This window comes from Capra hircus, chromosome 17 (assembly GCF_001704415.2).
Source record: "Capra hircus breed San Clemente chromosome 17, ASM170441v1, whole genome shotgun sequence".
Classification (NCBI taxonomy): Eukaryota; Metazoa; Chordata; class Mammalia; order Artiodactyla; family Bovidae; genus Capra; species Capra hircus.
In genome coordinates, this window is record NC_030824.1 from 24,851,870 (window position 1) to 24,876,004 (window position 24,135).

Sequence of the window (24,135 nt, forward strand, 5' to 3'; positions counted from 1 at the left end):
CAATGTATCAATAATTCCAGTAAACAAATAGACTACAAGAGTTAATGACAGACCAAAAAAAAAAAAAAAAAAAAGATCAAAGGGACCAAGAAGACAAAGCCCAACTATATTTTATATATAAAAGATGAGAGAAACATCTAAAGTATAAGGATACAGAAAGATAAAAAGGAAATGATGGGCAAATATCCATCATGCACACACCATCAGAGAAACTGGTCAAGCTCCATTGGCTGATATCCGGCAAGTGCATCAGAGCATCACCAGAGAAGAGAGAGGGGCCCTTCACGTGGGAAAAGGCTCAATGTGCCACTGAGACAGGACAATCCTAAAGGCATCTGAGTCCGGGGCTTTAACTGCCTCGGTGTCTAGAACGGACCCTAGAAAGCTAAAGGATATCAGCTGGACAATTCTTGACTTGAGAATGTGGACTGTGGATTCGATAGCATTTTATCCACATTAAATACTCAGCATTAGATAATTATACTGTCTGTTTATAAGAAAATATTATTCTCAGGAGATAAATGCTGCAGTAATTAGGGGTAGATGGTCACAAGGTGTGCAACTCACTCTAAAATGAGTCGGCAAAAATAACATGTATGTGTATACACATGTGCAATGTGTGTATGTATATGCACTCACACGTACACGAATACACACACACACACAGATAAAGCAAATGTGGTGAAATGGTAATAACTGGTGAAGCTAGGTGAAGGAAATATGAGTTTTCACTGCACCAAAACTGCAACTTGCCCATAGATTTGAAAAGTTTCAAACTAAAAATGGGCTTCCCTTGTGGCTCAGCTGATAAAGAATCTGCCTGCAATGCAGGAGACCTGGGTTCGATCCCTGGGTTGGGAAGATCCCCTGGAGAAGGGAAAGGCTACCCACTCCAGTATTCTTGCTTAGGGAATTCTATGGACTATATGGGTCTCAAGAGTCAGACTAATGAAAAGAACGTTTCATGGGATGAGTCCCTTGACATAGCATAATGTTTTCAGGACTGCTGGCCCAGGAGACAAGCTACCAAGTACTCAGGGACACACAGCTGGGTCAGGATGCCCGGGCCAAGTGGGGTGTAACCATGACACCCTAATGGACGCTTGGTGAGCCTGTGGCCCCATTTCAGAACAGCAGCAGGGACAGGAGAGCCAGCTTACAGGTCTGGGTGCTCGAGATCGCACTAACTGCCCATCCTCTCAATCCACAACACCCTCAGCTCCGAGACACACCCGAGGAGAGCGCCCGCCGCACAAGGCCATCTCAAAGCATAAATGAGCCTCCACCTGTCCAGCACTCAGCAGTCCCTGCTGCTCAATACAGCAGCAGGTCTAAGGTCATAGACCACTGTGACAGCACAACGACGCAAGATCCCTGCACTGGCCCTCACACACTGCGAGGGAGGCACCTGTCCACAGTGAAGGGCCGCCATCTCACCCAAGGTGTTTGGTCCCAAAATACTCCGCTCCCACATCAACACCAAAAGTGAAAATGCTACTGCTAGGGAGCCACTAAGAAAAGGGTCCTGTAGGGACTTGCCTGGAGGTCCAGTGATTAACACTGCACACTCCCAATGTAGGGGCGCAGGTTCAAATCCCGGCTAAGGAGCTGGAATCCTGCAAGCGGTAGGGCCAAAAAAAAAAAAAAAGGCAGGTGGGCCTGTAACTGTACACTAATCAGCAAAAAGAGCATGCTGTAAGACAACAAGCACTGTGTGATCCAAATTCTACACTTTTTAAACATTATTTGTTTTTAATACATGCTTTTTGCTAGAAAAATTAATACCAAACCATTAATATACATATATTTATATACCAATGGACAAAATTATGAGTGTTTTTTTCCTCTTGCTTTCTTCCAAAATGAGCACAATAAGCATATACTGGCTTTGGTAAAACAAAGCAGGTGAACTTTAAAAGATGGAAGAGGCTGGGGTTGGGGAGGGGAGCCGGCCAACAGGGTCGGAGGCCAAGGAGGGAGCATAAGGGCCAGGGTGGGGCCTGCAGCAGGATGAGGGGTGAGCGGGGAGGACCACTCTCTTAAGAAAGAAACAGCCACTAGAGGGTCAGGCAGGGCTGTGGGGAAGGCGTGGTTCTAAGGGGGGAGAAATGGACAGGCTTCTGGCTGACGAGAAGCAGGAAAAAACACCCAGAGGAGGGTTCAAGGTCACACACCACAGCTTACCCTTAAAAGGGAGACACATGCCTCTCACTCTGAAACAGAAGGAGGGATGGGATGGAAACGAGGAGATGACAAGAAACAACGAGGACAGCAGCAGTTAGCATTTCTACGTGATGGTCGGTGATCTGTCCAAGGCCAACAGTGAATTCATGGTGCCACTGGGGTTCAAACCCACAGCTCACCTGAGCAGAGGCTTCTACACTGAGGCGGGTAAGCAGTGATGGCCACGTAGTTCTCAAGAGCCTGAAATGCGTACTAAGGGCATCACTCCAGCAGAAGAGGGCAGGAGGAGGGGGAATGAGAGATGGGATGCAATTAGGGCGCAACTGCTCAGACAGAGAGAGGCCAACCCAGGAGAAAGACAGTGGGATGGAAAAGAAGGGAAGATAAAGTGTTAGCAACAGGTGCAGCCTTTCAGGAGGTCCACACCTCAAACACGGGCTGAGGAGAGGGACTATGACTCCTGATTAAAGGAACCACAAGCCCTGTCACTGATGAATAAAATCCCCACCCTTCTCTGATTGGTGATGTCAGGCATAATCCTATCACCAGTAGGAACCAAAAAGTTATTTATTTCAGAGTTCTGCCAGGTGGATCCATATTTTGGAGAGCCTGAAACTTACACATTTTCAATGACCTTCTTTCAAAAAAAAAAAAAGAAATACATAAGTGTAAGATCAGTGAAGACAAGTGCAAGTTAAAGGTGCCCTCTGTCAGCTTCGTAGCAAACCTTCCTCTGGGATCTTGTTACTGAGGTTAATGAAATGACCTGGCCACCCAGCCAACCCTGCATCCAAAGCAGAAGCTAAAGGGCCATGGGCGGGTAGTGCCACCTGGTGGCCACGTGCTCTGGACCCCTTCCGCATGTCCACCCAGGAGCCTGGGCAGCCAAGGCGCTGAGGAGCTGGAGCTCCGATCTGCACCCTCCCCTGCCCCCTGCACGGACAAAGGGCAGGCAGACGGCAGCCCACTGCCCTCTGCAGCACCTGGGGCACTCCCTAGAGCCCGGCAGCATGGGGCAGGAGTCACCGCATCCTTCTTACAGAGACCAGCTAAGTAAGCAGTGAGACGCTGCTTCCTGCACTCTGGTCCATACTCTGTCGTGAAACTAAAAGCAACAGTTTTCTTCAGAGCCCAAAAGGACGACTGTGAAGCACTAGAGCTCTAAATTTACTCAAACAATTGTGCCTGCTATTACTGGGGAGCAGAGTATTTTGGAGGTAAATTTCTCAAAAAAGAAAAAATACACAAACACGTATTCAAATTCAACTTCACCAAGAATTAAGCAAGATGTTAACAGGTGTTACATAAAAAGTCCTGTGGGCAAATGCGTTTGTGAAACACTTCACTAAGCAAAGTTAAACAGGTTTCTTCATCACAGGACTTCTCAGGGCCTTTATTGCTCTAAGTACACTGAAGTCATCCAAGTGGGGATATGCTGTGAAGATGACCCCAAATGTAACTGGCTGCAGAACTCCCGTTTAATACAATAGCTAGTGAGAGTCAAGCTTCTGGGAAACATTTTTCTAAACCATTAGACAGGGCATCTGCAGACATGCAAAGCATTATTTTACAAGATACACAAAATCTTCAAAATGAGTAAATGAGTTCTTTTTCAATTTAAAATCAAGTTAGTTTTTAAAAGTGAGGCCACATCAAATAACCTTCCAACAAAGTTGCTTTCAACTTTCCTCTGAGACTGAGAATAACATGTTCCCATCACCACTTCCATTCAATGCTGTATAGAAGGTCAGTAAAAAAAGTCAACTGAAAATAAAAAGCCTGAGAATGGAGGGACAACTGTCATTATTCACAGATAACATGACTGGCTATAGAGACAATCCAAAGGGATCCAGTGAGAAATTATTAAAAATAATTAACTGGGCCAGAGAGTGGGATAAAAGCTCAACATACAAAACCTACTGTATTTCTATATATGGAAACAAGTAGAAAACAAAATTTACAGCAGATACTATTCACATTAAGATCAAAAGCATCGACTGCCACAAAAGGTGTGTGAGACCTCTACACAGAGCCCTGCATACATCACTGGGAGCAAGCAGAGAAGATGTAAGCAGAGGGATGAACCATTTCCAAGCATTAAAAGACTCAATATGGTAAAGGTATCAATTATTCCCCAAACAACATATGGATTCCAATTAGCAGTCTTCTGGCTTATCCAGATCCATTTACCTTTAAAGTTATCAAAATTTATCACCGCAGCTCAAGGAAATACTTCCTTAAAGCTGCCAACACTGTGATGTTCAGTTCATTTTAAATTACCTGTTCACATGCTGCCCTCCACAGACTCTGAGAACAGTACACTCCACACAAAAGCCTTTGCTGAAGATGTAAAACCAGCTCTTGCTCTGTTCTTCATCTTCAAAACTGCTCCATCCTGCTCTATTGTTTTCCAGATCAACCTCTCGTTAACTTTCATCTAAACACAAAATTCTATCACTACTGTTTAGCTGTGAACATAGCACGGCTCTACTCATCTCACACGCTAGGAAAGTGATGCTCAAAGTTCTCCAAGCCAGGCTTCAGCAATACGTGAACCATGAACTTCCAGGTGTTCAAGCTGGTTTTAGAAAAGGCAGAGGAACCAGAGATCAAATTGTCAACATCCGATGGATCATCAAAAAAGCAAAAGAATTCCAGAAAAGCATCTATTTCTGCTTTATTGACTATGCCAAAGCCTTTGACTGTGTGGATCACAATAAACTGTGGAAAAGTCTGAAAGAGATGGGAATACCAGACCACCTAACCTGCCTCTTGAGAAACCTATATGCAGGTCAGGAAGCAACAGTTAGAACTGGACATGGAACAACAGACTGGTTCCAAATAGGAAAAGGAGTACATCAAGGCTGTATATTGTTACCCTGCTTATCTAACTTATATGCAGAGTACATCATGAGAAACGCTGGGCTGGAAGAAACACAAGCTGGAATCAAGATTGCTGGAAGAAATATCAATAACCTCAGATATGCAGATGACACCACCCTGATGGCAGAAAGTGAAGAAGAACTCAAAAGCCTCTTGATGAAAGTGAAAGTGGAGAGTGAAAAAGTTGGCTTACATCTATGTCTGAAGCAGGATACAGCATGCTTGGGGCTGGTGCATGGGGATGACCCACAGAGGCGTTATGGGGAGGGAGGTGGGAGGGGGGTTCATGTTTGGGAACGCATGTAAGAATTAAAGATTTTAAAATTAAAAAAATAAAATCTAAAAAAAAAAAGAAAACAAGGAAAAAAAAAAAAGTTGGCTTACAGTTCAACATTCAGAAAACAAAGATCATGGCACCTGGTCCCATCACTTCATGGGAAATAGATGGGGAAACAGTGGAAACAGTGTCAGACTTTAGTTTGGGGGGCTCCAAAATCACTGAAGATGGTGACTGCAGCCATGAAATTAAAAGATGCTTACTCCTTGGAAGGAAAGTTACTACCATCCTAGATAGCATATTCAAAAGCAGAGACATTAATTTGCCAAAAAAGGTCCGTCTAGTCAAGGCCATGTTTTTCCAAGGGTCATGTATGGATGTGAGAGTTGGACTGTGAAGAAAGCTGGGCACCGAAGAAGTGATGCTTTTGAACTGTGGTGTTGGAGAAGACTCTCGAGAGTCCCTTGGACTGCAAGGAGATCCAACCAGTCCATTCTGAAGGAGATCAGTCCTGGGTGTTCACTGGAAGGACTGATGCTGAAGCTGAAACTCCAATACTATGGCTACCTCATGAGGAAGAGCTGACTCACTGGAAAAGACCCTGATGCTGGGAGGGATTGGCGGCAGGAGGAGAAGGGGATGACAGAGGATGAGATGGCTGGATGGCATAACTGACTCGATAGACATGAGTTTGGGTAAACTCCGGGAGTCAGTGATGGACAGAGAGGCCTGGCGTGCTGTGATTCGTGGGGTCACAAAGAGTCACACACGACTGAGCGACTGAACTGAACTGAACTGAAGGCCCCATCAATCACTGATGTGGTCCCAAAGTTCTGCAAAGCCACGTCCATGTATTCTCATGGCTGTCATGCATCAGTTGTCCTTACCCAGGCTGAACAGCAGATCCCATGGAAGCTATAAAAACACACACACACACACACACACACACACACACACACCCCCCGAGGCCTTGGCTTACCCAGACCAGACACGAGAATAGACAGGGTGGGCAGCCAGCCTCCAGCACTGTTTACAGGCTTCCAGCTTAAGCTCACATGTTCCCGGGCTGAGGCTTGTGTTATGGACAGCAAGACAGGCAGGTCAGATAGATAGGCACACTTCTTTTTAAAACCAACAACTTACTTCCTTCTGGGTTTGGTGCAGAAAGAATGATGCTGTGGTTTTTCTTCACTTCTTCGACATACTGAGCTATTTTTGCTATACTGTTTCTGATCTCCTCGACCTAAGAGAGAGAAAAAGTCATCACCACTGTGGCAAATTCAGATTTGCCTTTCATCACTTAAAAAGGGAAGGATAAAAGAGGGAAATAAGTGAATAAGTACCACATAAAGAAATAATAACCTTGCACCACTCAAAAAATTCAAGGGAAATGGATATATATATGTATATGGCTGAGTCCCTTTGCTGTCTTAGGTGGACAAGCACAACAAGCACAACATTGTTAATCATCTATGCTCCTATATATACATATATATATAGGATAAAATATTTTAAAAAGTAAAACATATAAAATTAAAAACTTTCAGAATAAAGGGAAATAAGGCAGTATCAATCCCCAGGAACACCTAGTCGGCTATAAGAAGTTTTACAATCAGGACCCAGTATTGCCACAGACAGTGGCAACTATTATAGAAGCATCTGCTATGTGCACCAGTTCTCTGTGCCTACTCCCTCTGTAGGCAAGGCCAGCAATAACACTCTCATGTGGGGAGGTATGGACAGCTGGTAAGACCAAGCCTTCTTAGTCATTATTTTTTGCCTCTGATTATCTAAAGTATTCAACACTTGCTTCAAAATGCAATGTACTCATTAGAAAGATTTGTCTAGATGGATTCTTAACAAGGGTGGCAGCATGAATACTGTCCCCCCAAAATGTCCAGGCCCTAACTCCCTGTGACCTCTGTTGGTTACCTTATATGGCAAAAGAAACTGCAGATGTGACCTAAACAAAGTATCCTGGGATGGGGAGACGGATGATCCTGGATCTTCCAGGTGGACCCCCAACATCATCTCAAGTGTACTTGTAAGGGGGAACAGAGGAAGATGCAGCTACAGAAGAAGGCCACGCGACCCAGTGACGCAAGATGCTTTGCTGCTGGCCTGGAAGAAGGTGGTGGGGGGTGGGGGAGGGGACGGGGACGCAGCTCGGGAGCTGGAGAGGCCAGCTCTCCAGGGAGCCTCCCAGGAGTGCGTGCGATCCTGCTGACACCACGGTTCATCCCAGCGGAACCAGGGTGGATGTCTTGCCTTCAGAAATAAAGAGGATAAATCTGCGCTGTTTCAAGCCCCCAGGAGACTAAGCACATTTTCTACCCTTAAAACCTCCGGGAGACTCCCCTGGCAGTCCAGTGGTTAAGACTCCCCCTTCCAATGTAGGAAGTGCTTCAATCCCTGGTCAGGGAGCTAAGACCCCACATGCCTCACGGCCAAAGCACCGAAACATAAAACAGAAATGATATTGTAACAAATTCAATAAAGACTTAAAAAATGGTCATATTTAAAAAAAGAAAAAGATTAGGAAAATCCTAAAGCCCAGCAAAAGGAGGCTTGTTAGGTTACATTATGGAACTATAACAAAAGGCATAAAAAGATACTCAGGATATATTACATATATTACCCAGTTAAAATCACAGGGGAAAAAAATACCTACGAGTTGCAGAACACTGTATATATGTGTTAACAATGATGAAAAAAGCCAAAACAAACAGAATAACGGGCAGATGTTAACATTTATAGGAAGAAACACTGCGATGTCTCAAAAAGAAACTTAAAAAGGACCCCTCTCGAGGTGAGAGGTGAGAAGACAAGCAGATGAAGACGGGGGTGGGGTGAGGCCTCTCGTAGGAGTGGGTCCTCTCTCATCATCCTGATTTCTGAGCAATGGGGACGCACCTCTCTGTGGAGAGGTGAGATGTCTGCTTTGGCTCATGTAGGCTGCAGCTCCTTCCGATCTAAGTACCACAGTGGAGATACACCTTTAACATGTACACCTTACTACACTCATCACAAACCCATGATATGCTGTGGTGGATGGCCACATCTTAATCCTCTGCACGTGACCTTACAGGGCAAAAGGCGCTTGGCAGGTGTGGTTAGTTAAGGGTCGAGATGGGCAATTATCCTGGATTATCTGAATATCCAAAGTACCCACAAGAGTCCTTATAAAACGGAAGCAACGAGATCAAATTTAGAAACAAGCAGAGATGTGCTTTAGATGGAGGAAGGGGCCATGAGCCAAGAATGGAGGAGGCTCCAGAAGCTGGAACAGCAAGAACGCAGCTATTCCCTCGAGCCTATAGGAGGATACAACCCTGCAAGCACCCTGACGTGTGCCCCAAACAGCTCGTTCCAGACTTCTGACCTCTGCAACTGTGAGACGATAAATGCATGCTCTGTTAAAACTACTGTATTTGTTGCAATTTGTTACTGCAGCAGCAGGAAACGAAAACTACATGTTAACATAAATAGCATATTTTTATGGAAAAAAGCAGTATTTTCCCTCAAAATCAGTGACAGTCAGAGCAGTGATTTGCATTTCTCTGCAAATCTAGCTTCTAGTTTAACGGAAGGCACCTTGATTCTGATGCCTGTTTCTGTGTTCAGTCTGTTGTGATGTTGCCTCTGAATGCTGCCCCCACCCCCATGGTCATTCATGACAGAGGGAGAGCAAAGAGGTGAGCATCTTCGTACAAAAATTGCTTCAGCCACACGGACTCCTTGGAAGGGTCTCAGGGATCCCAGGGACACTGGGTCCAAACCCCACAGCACATTTTGAAAAGCGGCATATTAGACGACAGTCTGACACAGAATTCTGCTTTCATAGAGCAGTGAGTGGCTATTTCATTGGTCCTGAGTGTTATTTCCATCTATACATGATTTCTACAGAACTTCACACATTTATAATTTAATTTTATTAATCAGGTAAAAACCACACAAAAAATTACAACAGAACCTTTTTAAAATTTTTGCTACTTTATCACCCAGGCTTAAGCACAAATGATTTTGTGGTTTTAGCGCACAGATTTACATTTCAGTTAGCCATCTTTAAAGCACCATTTCCAAAGTAAAAGTCAGTAAAACGCATCTGTCACAAAGTAGAAAAGATACTCCTTTGCCTCTTGGAAAGTTCTACAGTATACACACCAACATTATCTGTGCAGCAGAAGCACCAGTGTGGCCCAAAAAGAAAAGGAAACTGCTGAGCCACCAACTCGGTACCAGGAGGGAAGTGTCATCCTAACAGTGGCGCCAGGCCCGTTTACGCCTATGAATTACACCACATGGGCTCTCTCAGACAACCACAAACTACTTTCACAAAAAGGGGATCTCCTGGCCGCCTATTACAGCATTATTTTAGTTTTAACCAATACCGGTCACGTGCAAAATTCCTATCTTTTGCAATATTCTATGTGATACTTAAGATCTAAATGTCGTTTTCTAAAGAAAGAGCTTGTATTAACAAACATCATTTGCTTCTCTATTTGTTTCAGAAGTCATTTCAGGATGTCCCTGGTGATCCAGTGGTTAAGACCTCAGGCTTCCACTGCAGTGCACACAGGTTCAGTCCCGGGTTGGGGAACTAAGATCCCACATGCAGCATGGCACAGCCAAAGAAAAAGTCATTTCACAGAAGTTAACTGCAAAATAAGTCAACTATTTAACAAACGAAACTGGAACTTAAGTTAGAATCAATGGCTCTCAAACTTCCCTCACACCACTCACCCGTTTTTGTAGGCACTTCTAACACCTGCAGCCAAAATGGATTAGTGCTAAGTTACTACAGCTTAACGACACAGTGATCATAATTCTTCTGTAAAATACCACATTTACTGCTAAAAGATTCTGTAAATTAAAAATATGGGTTTTTCTGGAGAACTGACATGGAAGAATTAAGCATCTAGGTAAAAGGGGTAAAATCAGAGAAATAATGATTTTACAAAGTGGGCCGGTAAACTAATCAGGATGAAAAGCGTCTTGTTTGCAAAGTGAAATCCAGAAATCCAGTAACTTAACTCCAGTAAAGTAAGCTCCTATAGATAATGATTTAATTTCATGTTTTTTTTCATTAGAAAAGACTAGGAACGAACGTAAATATATTCGAAACCCAATGAACTACGTATTCAATAAATTCTGGCTGGAAAGTTGGTAATTTGTAATACATTTTTAATTAACATATTACATATTTTCAAATCCATGTTAATGATAGACCAGTTTACTCTGCCAACAGATTTAAGAATCACCTGAAACTCTTAGACTAGATTCAGCATAACCAAAACAAGTCCTTGAAAATGAAGCTTTCATTGTTAAAAAATTATATACTGACCATGTTTCTTTTCTTAATGCCTAACAAAGTCAAAATATCTGTTCCTCAGACTCAATTTCAAAAATTTGAAATTATGCAAAATTTGATCAACTATGACTTAGGGTTAAGAATTTAAACATGCTGTCATGTTTAAATTCTACAAAAAACCCTGGGGAGTTGAGAGGGAGAGGGAAAGGCCTTAGGGGGAAGTCTGGGAGACAGACAGGTTCGAGAGAAGACCCAAGGGCACGGGTCCAGAGGCTTCGCCCCTGTACGGACAGTCCAGAGAAAGGCCAGGCTAACCAAGGCAGAGCAGAGTTGCCACAATCATATCTTTGCTCAAGGATAAGATCTCTCAGGAGTGAGCAAAGTCCCATATGACCTAAAGACTCATGCTTTGATATACGGGAAAGTTCTCAGGAGAAGAATTTAAAATTTGATCAAAGATTTTAGAAAATGCACAATCTGAGCGAGCCCTTCGATATACGGGACTCACTGCCGTTCTACAGAAGAGCAAGAGGGCCCTCACTGTGTGTTCTGTGCACGCCTGACTGCCAGCTGAGGGACATCAGTGCCACCAGGCCTTCCACTCCCAGGACCCAGTCCCCCTTCGTCTGGAGGACCCTGCTGGCCATGGGTGCAGCAGGACCTCCCCGAGGGACCCTGTGTTTGGAGGAGGTACCTTCTCCCAGCATGAGCCCGTGAGCAGCATGCCCACCTTGCTGACCACCCGCAGCCCATGGGCTTTAGTCTCCTCAGAGACACTCGGCACCCACAGTCACCATTCTCACCCACCCTGCCCCCCCCCCGCCCCCAAGTAAGTCACCAGGAAGAAGGGCTCAACAGCAACAAATGTGCTAATAGCACTAAAAATTCTACAGCACTTTTTGTCATTCAAACGCCAACTTTTCAAAATATTTAGTTTTGGTATTATTTCAAACCCGACAAATGCACAGTTACATTAATTTAATTATGTTTAAAGAAAAATGACAGACTGGCTTTCACGAAATGACTCTTACCTGATGGAAGAAATCATCCATAAAATGGTCCTTTTCAACAACAACAGTTGTGTCCCCATCATCATTTTTCCTACACTGAAATGGAAAAATACGAAATGTAAAATTTGGTTTTAAAAGTTTTCACAGAGGCGCCAACGGCGAATTGAAAGACAAGAGCAGCTGGGTACCTACACGATCTCAGCTCACTAAAAGCACCAAAGCGTAAGAAGCCCGCCACCCACCAAGGCCGTGACATCCACCAGGCCACAGTCAGGGCAGGTGCACACAGCCAATCGGCCCGGAGAAGCAGCCACGTCAGGGGGAATCAACGGCTAGATCTCCGATAACTGAGCACCAGAAGATCGATCATTCATTCTCACTGAGTACGTCCATGTGACAGAGGCCAGGTTTATCTTCCACAAGTGAATCTGCTTACACTGCACACTGCCTATAAAGATTAAAAATACTGACACCACCAGTCAACTTTTCCAGTTGTTGTCGTTTAGTCGCTCAGTCGTGTCCGACCCTTTGCGACCCCATGGACTGCAGCACGCCAGGCTTCTCTGTCCCTACCATCTCCCAGAATTTGCCCAAGTTCAGGTCCACAGAATCGGTGACATCTTCCAGCCATCTCATCCTCTGTAACCCTCTTTTCCAGACTTTTGTGCCCAACTTTTCCAGATTAGGTAATAATTTTCAAAGAACTTTCACATATGTTAGCTGGTGTTTATCACTTTTCCCTAAGTAAGTAATTCCAAGTTACAGCCACATTCGTATAATCAATAAACATTTTACTAAAGAAAGACTCAGTGAAGAAGACCTGAGTGAACTGTGGAACTGGAGGAGACTCTTGAGAGTCCCTTGGACTGCAAGATCAAACCAGTCAATCCTAAAGGAAAGCAACCCTGAATGTTCTTTGGAAGGACTGATGCTGAAGCTGAAGTTCCAATACTTTGGCCACCTGATATGAAGGGCCAGCTCACTGGAAAAGACCCTGATGCTGGGAAAGATTGAGGGCATGAGGAGAAGGGAGCAAGAAAGGATGAGATGCTTGGATGGCATCACCGACTCAATGTTCAGAGTTTGAGTAAACTCTGAGAGATGGTGAAGGACAGGGAAACCTGGCGTGTTGCAGTCCAGGGGATTACAGAGTTGGACACAATTTAGTGACTGAACAACAGAGGAACACTGAGGAAGAGAGCAGCCCACCGCTGGGAAAGGCCAAGATGACACTGTACTTTACAAATCAGGTGCCATCAGTTTAAAATAACATCGAAGAGATGTTCTAGGCCAGGGGTTCTCACACTTGAGGGACATCAGGACCGCCTGGAGGGCTGGGTCTCTGGCTGAGTGGGGCCGAAGTGGGGCATTCCGTGACTTGAGACTACCCTAGAACATCCAGAACCTCATCACACTGTAACCCTAACCCACCCCTCAAGGGAGGCAAAAGAATGAAACAGTGAAAAGTCTTTGCAATAAGTCCCCTACACATGAATCTTCAAGTTGCAAGCTTTCAAAGACGTGAGTGTACATTCCCATGTTCAATCACATGAGTTCGCAAGTCTGGTACATGTTGTCACGTGCGTACATCCCCTACAAGTGGTTGGGCTTTTGTGTACTTTACTGTATAGTAATGCAGTTTTATTTCAAGCCCAGGATGTCTGGAAGCAAGTGCAAAAGCAGCGATGATGTAGTTGGTAACTGGTATGACGAGAAAAAAAGAACTATTACCCAGACATCACTGGACTGTTTTTTTGAGAGGGCAGATAGAATTGAAGCCGGCAAGAAACCAGTGTCATCAATGTCAGGTGTGAGTGAAATTGCAGCTTGCCCTCCGTCTCCTATTGTTGACGATCCTTCAGCTCTACCATCTCCCACCTCCACTCCCCACTCCAGTCAGTAACTCTTCTTGCCTGTTCACTTGATGCCAGTCCTGTTCACCAGCTGTTCTACTATACTACTATACTTCTCAAGGTACTGTAAGATTTTAAATGTTTAATTTTCTATGTTTGTTTTTTATGTATTATCTGTGTGCAGAGCTTCCCTTGTGGCTCAGTTGGTAAAGAATCTGCCTGCAATGCGGGAGACCTGGGTTCGATCCCTAGGTTGGGAAGATCCCCTGGAGAAGGAATGGCTACCCACTCCAGTATTCTGGCCTGGAGAATTCCATGGACTGTATAGTCCATGGGGTCGCCAAGAGTTGGACCCGACTAAGTGGCTTTCACTTCACTTCATTTCACTTCATTTCACGCTATAGCACTATATAGCCGACTGTGTTAGTTAGGTACCTAAGCCAACTTTGTTGGACTTACAAACAAACCGGACTTGTGAACATGCTCTCAGAACGGAACTCGTTTGTATGTAGGGAACTTACTATACTGGGAAGAAAGCAACCTCTGTCTACAGCTACAGGGGAGAGAAGACAATGTCAGACCCCGGGACCTGGCATCCGAGTCACACAGTGTTTATCAAGGACATGGGCCACAGCAACTACCAGTGAGAGCTGTGCATTCGAGAGGAGAAAGCGAAGGCGCCTGGCAGCGTACAGAGGAGGGAACTGTTTGGAACCATCTCCCTGAGGGCACGCTGGGCGGCCAGTTCAGCTCTAACTGTGAAAGCTGAGGCAGCCTCAGATTTCAGGAATTCTGTACCCTCAGGAAAATCAGAGTCTTTAAGCACTAAAAGTCTTATGTGTAGCTTTACTGATCTGCAACCAGGAATAATGTGGAAACAAAATTCCACTACATTTAGTTAAGAAAAATCTGCCAAATGTAATAAATGTGGTAAGAAAACACGATGCAGCCTCCCTCTACAGCTTCCAGGGCCCATGCTGAGGCAAATCGACCTGGCCTAAACTTCAATAATCTCTCACCACCCCATGGAAGGCTTCCGCACCTCCCTTGCCCTGGGGCCACTTCTGGGTGCAGATAAGACAACCTACGAGGGCAAAGGGAGGAGAAATGTGCTTCTCCAAGATAGAGAGGCACGAGCTCCCTCAGACAAGGGGTTTTTATGAGAGCCGTAGAGTATTTTATCACCAGGTGACACACACACTGGACAGCCGGGGGGCGGTCTTGAGGGAAAAGCAGACCCACCTCCACAGGATTCTGGGAGAAGCTCTCTGAGCTGCAGGAGGGGGTCAGCGGGCGCCTCTCAGGGCTGTGGGCCGAGCTCTCTCCACACCGTTGCTTCTGTTTATACTGACTCCCCAGGGCATCCGCCTGGAGTGGTTTCCCCAGCAGGGCCCTTACTTTGAGCCACCACCCTGCTCTCACGTGACTCCAGTCGTGGAGGAAGATGCCTGCAATTAGGCAGCGCTGCTACTGAGAATGTTGCATTTGTGCTCTGCTAACAGGGCAGGTATTATGGGTTGAACTGTCCCCCTAAAAATAAATGTTGCAAACCCCCAGGACCCGTACTTGGAGAAAGGGTCTGGGAAGACGGAATTAGCTAAGATGAGGTCATGCTGGAGCAGGATGGGCCCTTAACTCCACACGACTCTGTCCTTATAAGTGTCAGAGACACAGGGGAGGCGGCCACGTGGCAAGCAAGGCAGAGAGGGTAGTGAACGGTCTATGAGCCAAAGAGAGCCAAGGACTGCCGCCACTCCCAGAAGACGTGAGCAGCAAGGCAGGACGCCCCCCAGGTTCAGGGGAGCATGGCCCTGCGACATCCTGACTTCAGGCTTCTGGCCTCCAGGGCCAGACATGATAGCACATCTGTGACCCCATCTGTGGTCTTCTGTCACGAGGGCCCAAGGACACACTAACACCAAGGACTGAAGCGTGCCGACCCGATCCTCTCTTTAACCAAATGTGCTAACTAACCAAGACATCGATCTGGACCCAAGCAGACAGTCTCGTCTAGAGGGAAGAATACTGTCTTGGGAGTCGCATGTCTGGCTTCTAACCTGCTTACCAGCTGGGCACTGCCAACTTCTCCTAGTCTGTCTCCTGGTCTATAAAGTGAAGATGACATCCGTTTCCTCCTCCAAAGGTGGGGCTGCAGGAAAACTGCCCACTCGGGGCTTCATAAGGCATATGACTTCACAGGGTGTGCAAACACCAATAAAGGCTTTTAAAATCACTTCAGGTCCATGCTCTTAATTCCCAGTAAAAGAGCACTTACAGGCAGATCAGCATCAGCTAACTGCAACAAAATTAATGTTCAGGCAAACCCACCAATGGCTTAGAGCTCTTCTCCAGGCTCCCGCATCATTTGAAGTGAAAGAGGGCTGCTAACGAGCATCACGGGCCAGGGCACTGGGGCAGCAGGAGGACTTGCTGCTGTGTTGGTCCTCCAGCACCACCTGAGGCCTGCGAGCGCCCCCGTTTCACACACAGAACACCCCGGGACAGCTGAGCACCGTGCTCACAGCTTCAAGCCTCTCTGAGAACCAGGAGGGTTTGACCCACAACTGTGTTGACTCACCAATGGCAGTAGCAACAGGAAACTTAAAATGCCTTCCATACCAGCTCCCCCAACTCTGCGAGAAGCAGCTAAGGCAGGAGGGATGAGGGGCTGCCCTGGACACTCAGAAATGAGACCACCTTATCCATCTGACTCCAGAAGCCCTCGCTCTTGACCACACACCAGGGACCTCCTCCTGGAGGAGGGGATTTCACGTAGGTCCTCCAGGCACAGCCTGGCTCCCAGGCTCCCTTCTGAGCTCCCGGGGCAGCCTCCCTGGCCTTCACAATCATGTCCTCTTTGAATGACCCTGCATGTCACTGTCCCCCAATAGCTGACTTCTCAGATGCAGGCAGGGGACGTTCATGGTGCCAGGGACACTGAAGTGAACTAAATTAAGTCCCCATGAATTCACCAAATAAGAATGGGGGAAGGGTAGAGAATGAACTTGAACGTGGCTGAGCAGGGCTGGGATTCCCTTGTGGCCAGAGGGTGAGTGATGACAACCCACCTGCCCCTACCGTGGCTTTCCTGGGGCAGAGGGCACCCATCTCACCCCTCTGACAGCTACTCGAGGTTCTCAGAGGCCTCAGTGTTTGGTCAGTCTTACTTTTTGTTGTGGAAAATGACAAAACACGTACAAAAGTAGAAGGAATAATACAGGGAGCCCTTGAGGAATCCACTGCATGGGTTCCACAGTGGTCAGTTCACAGACTGTCTCACTTCACCTGCACGCTCCCCGCGCCCCCAGCCCGGCAGCACTACACCAGCTCATGGCAAAGCCCACACACAGGCTGCCTGCCATGTGTGACACAGCCAAGAACCAAAGCTCCCTACTCTACCCGCTCCAGAAACTTAGTTATTTCTGGCTCAGGACAGACGATGTCCAACACGACACTCTCCCTGAGGGAAGTCAGTCCTTTTACATTACACATGGACCACTCTCTTTGCAGGAGGCAGTGAATAAACAACCAACCACCAAAACACTCAGCTCTGCCTGGATGCTGAGACCCACCTGTCACCATGCGTGATCTCTATTCAGTCATTCACTTGCTGGTAAATCGCTCATTTCTCTACCTGCAGACCAAGAGGGAACCAATGACTGGAATCTGTCTCCTCTACCGTCTTTTTTCCGTCCTTTTTTTTTGGGGGGGGGGGGGCGCTACCGGTTTTACTATTATGTTTCAGTGCCTTAGAGAAAAATCAGCAAAACAACGACACTGTGTGCAATTTTAACACAATTTTTGCAGATTAGAGATTACTAAAATTATTTCTATTTGTTAAGGCATGGTATTCTTATGTCACAAAAAGATAAAACATATAAAATCAGTTGTGAAGACATTTTTTCTTTTTTAACTTTTTATTTTATGTTGGAGTAAAGCCTATTTCCTACTTATATTTCTTAGGTTTATCTAGAATTCTCAGAACTATTAGACATGAGAAAATAGACCCAGTAATACTATCTTAGCTTTTCCATTCACTTAAAAAAAAAAAAAAGGCAAAAAATGACTACCTAACAGTGTTATTTAAGCTACACAATCACCCCCCTACCACGTCCATGAAGCCCATGTTCCATCTTTCCAGCTGAGATGGTGTAACCCCTGTACAATAGCTGTTGTTTATAACAGTGTACTTATCGTAAATAACAAAATGATTCGTGGCATTCACTAAGAGCAGTGGAAATAGCCTCCAACTTGATTTCCAAAGGGTCAAAGTGCAAGATAAGCACCCAAATATCAACATTCCATTTCTGTTAAATTTTAAAAGAATTCTCCTTAAAAGGAACGTTATATTAAAATACAATTCTCTCTGTGAAAAGTATTGTGAGGAAGAGACAGTAAGGAGCTTCCCTGTTTAGAAACTATTTAACAAAGATGAATTATCTGTCACTGGAATGCTCTCTGTTGAGATAATTCAGAAGCTGAATTATCGCAAACTAAAAGATCCAAAGTTGGATAAGATACTGAATTTTTCTCCATGTTATTCTCCATATACATGTACACTAGGGCCTTCCATGCAAATGCTAATTGTGGAGAAACAATTATCTTGAAATATGCCCAATGGTGGCAATAGCTTTATTGCTAGAATATGGTAATTATTCAAAATTACTTCAGTTAAAGAAAAAAAAAGAATACTTGTAATTAAAAATAGGTAAAAGCTGACTGCTGGCCGGTTGGTAATCATGTTGCCAGATGTAAGTATCAATTCTTTCCCATATTTTTATATAATCAGTTATAGTTTTATGCCCTAGGTAGAATATTACTGTTTCATGTTTCACATTTTCACTTCATATTTATCTCCATTATTAATATTATAAATACTACAGGTCCTTACACTTTACATAAATAACACTGTACTGCATAAATGCTTCTGATTTTTTCCTCTCAAAGACATGTTTAAAGATTTTTCCTCATCTCTCATTTTCGCTCACACTGACTATCAAACTCATCATCCTTCTGTCCTTCATAGGAGAGCCCTGGCTGGCCATGCCCCCTGCCCAGCTTGTACCCAGCTGGCTCCTTCTTCTCATCACATCTCAGCTCAGAGACCTCCCTGATCAAGACCCCTGATCATCCAGCCCAAAGCAGCCAACCCATACCCACTCACCGTGTTATATCCTCCCCAGCAGTTACTGCTCACTGACTTAACCGTTCCTTGTCCCATCCCCCCAGGACACGTTTCAGGGGAGCAAGGACTTCAAGGGTCTTGTTGCAACTTAGGCCTGAAACAGTGCCTGGCATGTAGCAGTCACTCAGTTGAGACCAGCTAAAGGAATGAATGAAGGGCAGAGAGATGAGATGGAGGTGGGGATGGAGAGAAGAGAAAGCGCATACAGAAGGAAGGGAAACCAGGAAACAAAGACACAGACACACACAGCATGAAGCGGCACAATGGGCAGGACTGGAGGACAGAGGCAGTCTTGGTTGCTCGCTAGCCCCTGGTTCCATCCCCCCGAGAGGTCTGACAGCACATCCCGCTGTTGAGTCTGAAGCCCCATTCTACCATTGCATCAATCTCCCTTTTCTGTTTTAGCGAAGGGGTTTCTGTCCCTTGCGACCCAAAGAGCCTGAAGACAACAGAGTCCATTGTCATCTGCATTTTCCTAACTAACCATGGGCGTGCTCAGATGCAAAGACACTCAAACCACACGTAGCAGGTGCTCCATGCAGAGTCCTGAGCCCCCAGAGCAAACCTGGAAAGGTGCAGAGTCTGCGGGACGGTGCAGAAAACAGCACCATGCGTGTGTTCAGATGGGCAGGGACGGGAGATTGCGGGGGACACAAGAGGGAAGACTTCCTGGTAGCGGTGCTTGCACTGAGGCCAAAAGAAAACGTGGGGCCAGAAAAGGGGAGGGGGCAAGAGACATACAAAGTGAGTAGCTCATGAGGACCCAGAGAGGAGGGCACGTGGGAACAGTGGACTGGACCAGGGGACCTGCCAGAGTGAGGTGCTGGTTCTCTCTTGGGTGCTCCATCCCTTATATTCAGAATGAACAGACTTGAAACTAAAAACAAGAAGTAATTAACCTGTGGAAATGTGGAGACTTTGCCTTTTTATTTTGTATACAAACAGTATTTATTGTGGTTCCCAGAGAAATATCAAGGGCTTCTCAGGAGGCGCAGTGGTCAAGAATCTGCCTGCCAATGCAGGAGATGCAAGAGACATGGGTTCGATCCCTGGGGTTGGGAAGATTCCCTGGAGGAGGAAATGCAACCAACCGATCCTTGCCTACACACAGAGAAACTATAGATCTGGGTTGCAAAGATCCCAACTGTGGGATCCCAACCGTCTGTACAATGACACAGGATTCAGTAAATTATGAAATCCTCAACTATAAACATATTCCAATACTACAGACAATTCATATATTAAAGTACACATGTATTATGAAATTCTCAGTATTTTCAATTTCAGTGACATACTTAGAAAAAAATGTTTTTACTTTCTAAGTTGGAACCTGAATCTTTACCACGTAACAACCTGTACTCTGTGTCCCCATCTGAGCTGCCAAAACAGAACCTTAAAAATATGCAGGCAGCTTCTCTTGCCCTTTAAAAAATTTTACGTGCAATTCATTACCATGAAGCCAAGTATTAAAAATAATAATTTTCTCAATAAAGTCCTACTGTATAGACTGGGAACTATATTTAATACCCTGTGAAAACCCTAATAGAAAAGATTATGAAACAATATATGTATATATATATAACTGAATCACTTTGTTGTCCAGCAGAAAAAGAACATTGTAAATCAACTACATTTCAATATAATTTTTCTTAAAAAATGTAACTTTCTCATATGTCTACTAATGAATACCATCTAAGCATGTGTGTTTACGTCATTACTCTGCAAATTCCCACAGCTGAAATTTGCAATTTTTCTGTTTTTAACTATCGTAAATAGTCTTTTGCATTCACGAACATTTTTAAAAACGTAATCAAAATATATTTGGGGTTATTATCTCGAAGGACAGCAATTCCACTTTGACTTACTTCCTAAATGTTATTTCCTTCTGCTTCTGCACTCTTCCTTACCCGGCTGTGCACATTCATAGCACACACCCAGTTCATTTCTGTGCCCTCTGCACTTAGCACATAACCTCACAGAGATCCGGTGCTCAGAATCTACTGAATGGGTGGTCCTTTTATTTTTTAAAAAACCAGAAACATCCTTCTGGATTTAGAGTTTAGGAAACCTTGGGCAAGTCATTCAAACTTTCTGCACCCAAATGAACTAACTGGCTGCTCAAAAAGAGAATTCTTACTTAGAAGCAGCTAAACCTGTATTTGACAAACTGTATTGGACAAACTAACTTTTAAGTCCTTTCCGAGTAGTTATCAGTGGGAATCTTTTTCTCACGAGGAATTACTAACAGCTAATAAAGGAAACTTCTAGAAGGCATCAAGAACATTTTGTCAATGTGGACAACACAGGCATTTTAACTAGTAAAATTAAATATTCACGTTTGCCTAGGAAAAAACACCAGCCACTTAGAAACATGGTTGTGAAAGGTCATTTTACTACTCCAAGAGCTACCTGGAAAAGACACATTTCCTGAAAAAAAAAAAAATTAGCTTTGATAGCTGATAATTTTCAGATGAGTTTATAAATATTAAAAGTTAAACTTTAAGTATGTCAGATTCAATTTTGAGTTAATATGCCAGGGAGAAGGTTGCTTTTTATAACTGCTTGAAAACATTTTAAAAACTAATACATATTAATAGCACTTGTAATTACAAAGCATTATTCTCTCTCCCACCCGCTCCCAGAGTGTCACACACAGGAGATAATTTTATGATTCAGCACTTCTTCCATAAGAGTACACACACAAAAATCTTATTATCCTCATTTTGTATACAGGAAAACTGAGGTTTTGGAGAGGTTCAGAAATTTTCTGCCCAAGATTCAACAACTCCAGACATAGATACGTCCACTAATTCGCCCTACAGCTGCTTAATCTTCGTCTACAGCAACATGGTACTGGATCAGAAAAGATCACTTCTTCCTCTAGAATTCTACATTAAAACATGTTCTTACCAACACTGTTGCCATAAGAGCTGAAATACACATACACTTAAGAGTGATAAAGAACCGCCTTCTTTTTGTTTTTTGCTTTTTTTGCTAAACAAGTCAAGAAAAGCTTCTCACATATTCAACTAACATATTTTCTACTGTTCTCCAATATTCCTAAATTTGTCTATTCTTTCATGATACAGTCTTCACTTCTTCACTTAACAAATATCTGAGCTTCTAACAAGGAATGATACTCCTCTGAGTGCGATAACAGAACAGCAATTTGCCATTTAACATGTTGCTAACCTGTGAACACAAACGTCAAAATATCTAACCATTAATAAAAAGGGAAGGAAAGAAAAATCACTATGAAGAAACTTTCTGGGAAAGAGTGTAAAAGCATAATTTCCATAATCTGAAGAATGAATAATTCATTGCTTCTCTGAACTAAGATTCCTCATCTGGCCAACAGAATCTGAGGGACTATTCTACTTCCTAAGCCTGGGACAGGGCTGGATCCATTCTAGAAGCCAAGGAGAGAGTTAATTCATTACATTAAATGGATGCTTTAGTGCAGTGGGCCTTGCTCTGTTCTGAGGCTGTTCAGAGTACTGGGAAACGAAATATAAACATTCAACTCTATTTTAGTACTTGTATTTCTCAAGAAAAAAGTCAGAATTAATTTTGTTCACCTAAAATGTTTCAACTCTTCTACATTCTATAAACCACTACCGTTTCAATGTCATCATCTCATTCACAGTATTGTCTGTGGAATGCATCAAACACCACTCCCATTCCTAAGGGAACAAAACACTGTTCTCTTACTAAAGTTATCGGTAATTTGCTGAGCACCTATGTACTCCACCAGCGGCGTTTACTGAGAGTAAACAAACACAAAGCAAACTATTTACAGGGGAAACAAAAGGCGCCCCTCTGTACCTGCCTCACCGCTCCCTTCCAGCATCCAGTCCGGCAAGGCGCCCACTGGCATGTGGCATCAGATGCATCCGTTCCCACCTATCCACTGAGCCCCTACTGCACGCGGGGTCCCACCCAAAACCCCAGATATAAGACAGGGAACAAGGGGACAAGCCCCTGCTCTCAGGGAGCTGACGCATACTAGGATGGAATAGGCCATAATTCAACAAGTAATTTCTGGTCCTGATAAGTGCTCTGCAAGGATTTAAACCAGGCGAAGGAATGGACAGCCTCTAGGGAAGGAAGTCACCTGAAGAAGCAGCAGAGCCCAGCTCAGAAAAGGAGCTTCGAGGCCTGGCCGGGCTCCGAGACGCCGGCTCAAAAGCTATTCCCTGCCCCAACGCCCAGTGCAGAAGCGAGGGCAGAAGAGTGCCTTCGGGGCGTTGGGGAAATGGTGGGACGGTGGTGCTGCGGGCTGGGGAAGCCGTGCGCCCCCTCCAACCCCGCACAGAGGCCGCCCCGCCCGGCCTGAGCCCCGGGACCTGGACTCGCCTTCCCCGCTCACTCTGTGACCCCGCACCCTGAGCCCCCAGCCCAGCCCCGCACCTCCCCGCCCCGCCCATCTCCGCGCCCCCAGGGCTCCGGGCCCGAACCGCTACACTCCAGCTCGCCCGCCCGCCCGCGGCTCACCGCCGTCAGGTCCGGCAGCCGGTCCCGCATCCCCACGGGCCGGGCGCCGCGCCCCGCCGCTCAGACCTGCCCGGCGCCGCCTCCGGCTGGCCGCGGGCTCTCGGTGTCCCCGCCGCCGCCTCAGCCCGCCTGTCGCCCTCCCCTCCGGCGCTGCCACGGCAACCGCGCCCTCTTGCTCTGCGCATGCCCGGCCCGCGCCGCGCCCAGACCCACGCAGACAGCGGGAGCCTTCCTGAGGGAATGCCGCGACCCAACGGGCGGGGTCCGCCGGGGAGGGGCGGGGCCTGGTTTGGGTAAGCGGGGACTATCCGGGAGGGGAGGGGCCCGCCCAAAAGGCGCGGCAGAGGAACAGACGCGATCTGGTGGGGGAAGGATTGGAGCCTGACTGAAAGGGGAGGGGCGGGGCCTGCTGGGGAGAGGCGGGGCTGGCCGCGAAGGGGCGGTCTCTTATCCTGGTCGGTTAGGTATGACTTTTGCTCTTCTTGGTTTGCTTTTGGTTTTGTGCTTTCACATTCATTTGATTTACTTTAAAAATTCGTGGAAAATTTGGTGACGAATTTAGCAAGTGTATGGAGATGGGTTAAGTGCAGCTTTGCAGATGCATATTCCGAACAAAGACCATCTCTTCAAGGATTCTTGGGGCTTCCCTGGTGGCCCCTGCCGGCCATGCTGGAGAGCATTCAATCCCTGGGTCGGGAAGATCCCCTGGAGGAGGGAATGGCAACCCACTCCAGTATTCTAGCCTGGGGAATTCCATGGACAGAGGAGCCTGAGGAGCAACAGTCCATGAGGTCGCAAAGAGTCGGACAGGAGTGAGTGACTAACACACTTTTATGGATTCTTATCCTTTTTTGTGTGACTAAGGCCTAGTCAATCCTAAAGGAAATCAGTTCTGAATATTCATTCCAAGGACTGATGCTGAAGTTGAAGCTCCAATA

The 24,135-nt window shown here is 45.5% G+C and overlaps 1 protein-coding gene across 2 annotated transcripts in view; it reads right to left on the reverse strand.

The window, feature by feature from the left end:
* Positions 1 to 23,358, reverse strand: part of STX2 (syntaxin 2) — a 41,353-nt gene extending 17,995 nt beyond the window's left edge. The window contains exons 1-3 of one of the 2 annotated variants that reach the window (XM_018061419.1): positions 23,198 to 23,357; positions 11,687 to 11,761; positions 6,488 to 6,587 (exon numbers count right to left, since the gene is read on the reverse strand). In XM_018061419.1, the coding sequence (XP_017916908.1) occupies positions 6,488 to 6,587; positions 11,687 to 11,761; positions 23,198 to 23,227 (205 nt within the window). In that variant the 5' untranslated portion in view covers positions 23,228 to 23,357. Of the gene's footprint in view, positions 1 to 6,487; positions 6,588 to 11,686; positions 11,762 to 23,197 lie in introns of both variants that reach the window. The other variant, XM_018061418.1, reaches the window with a different exon arrangement.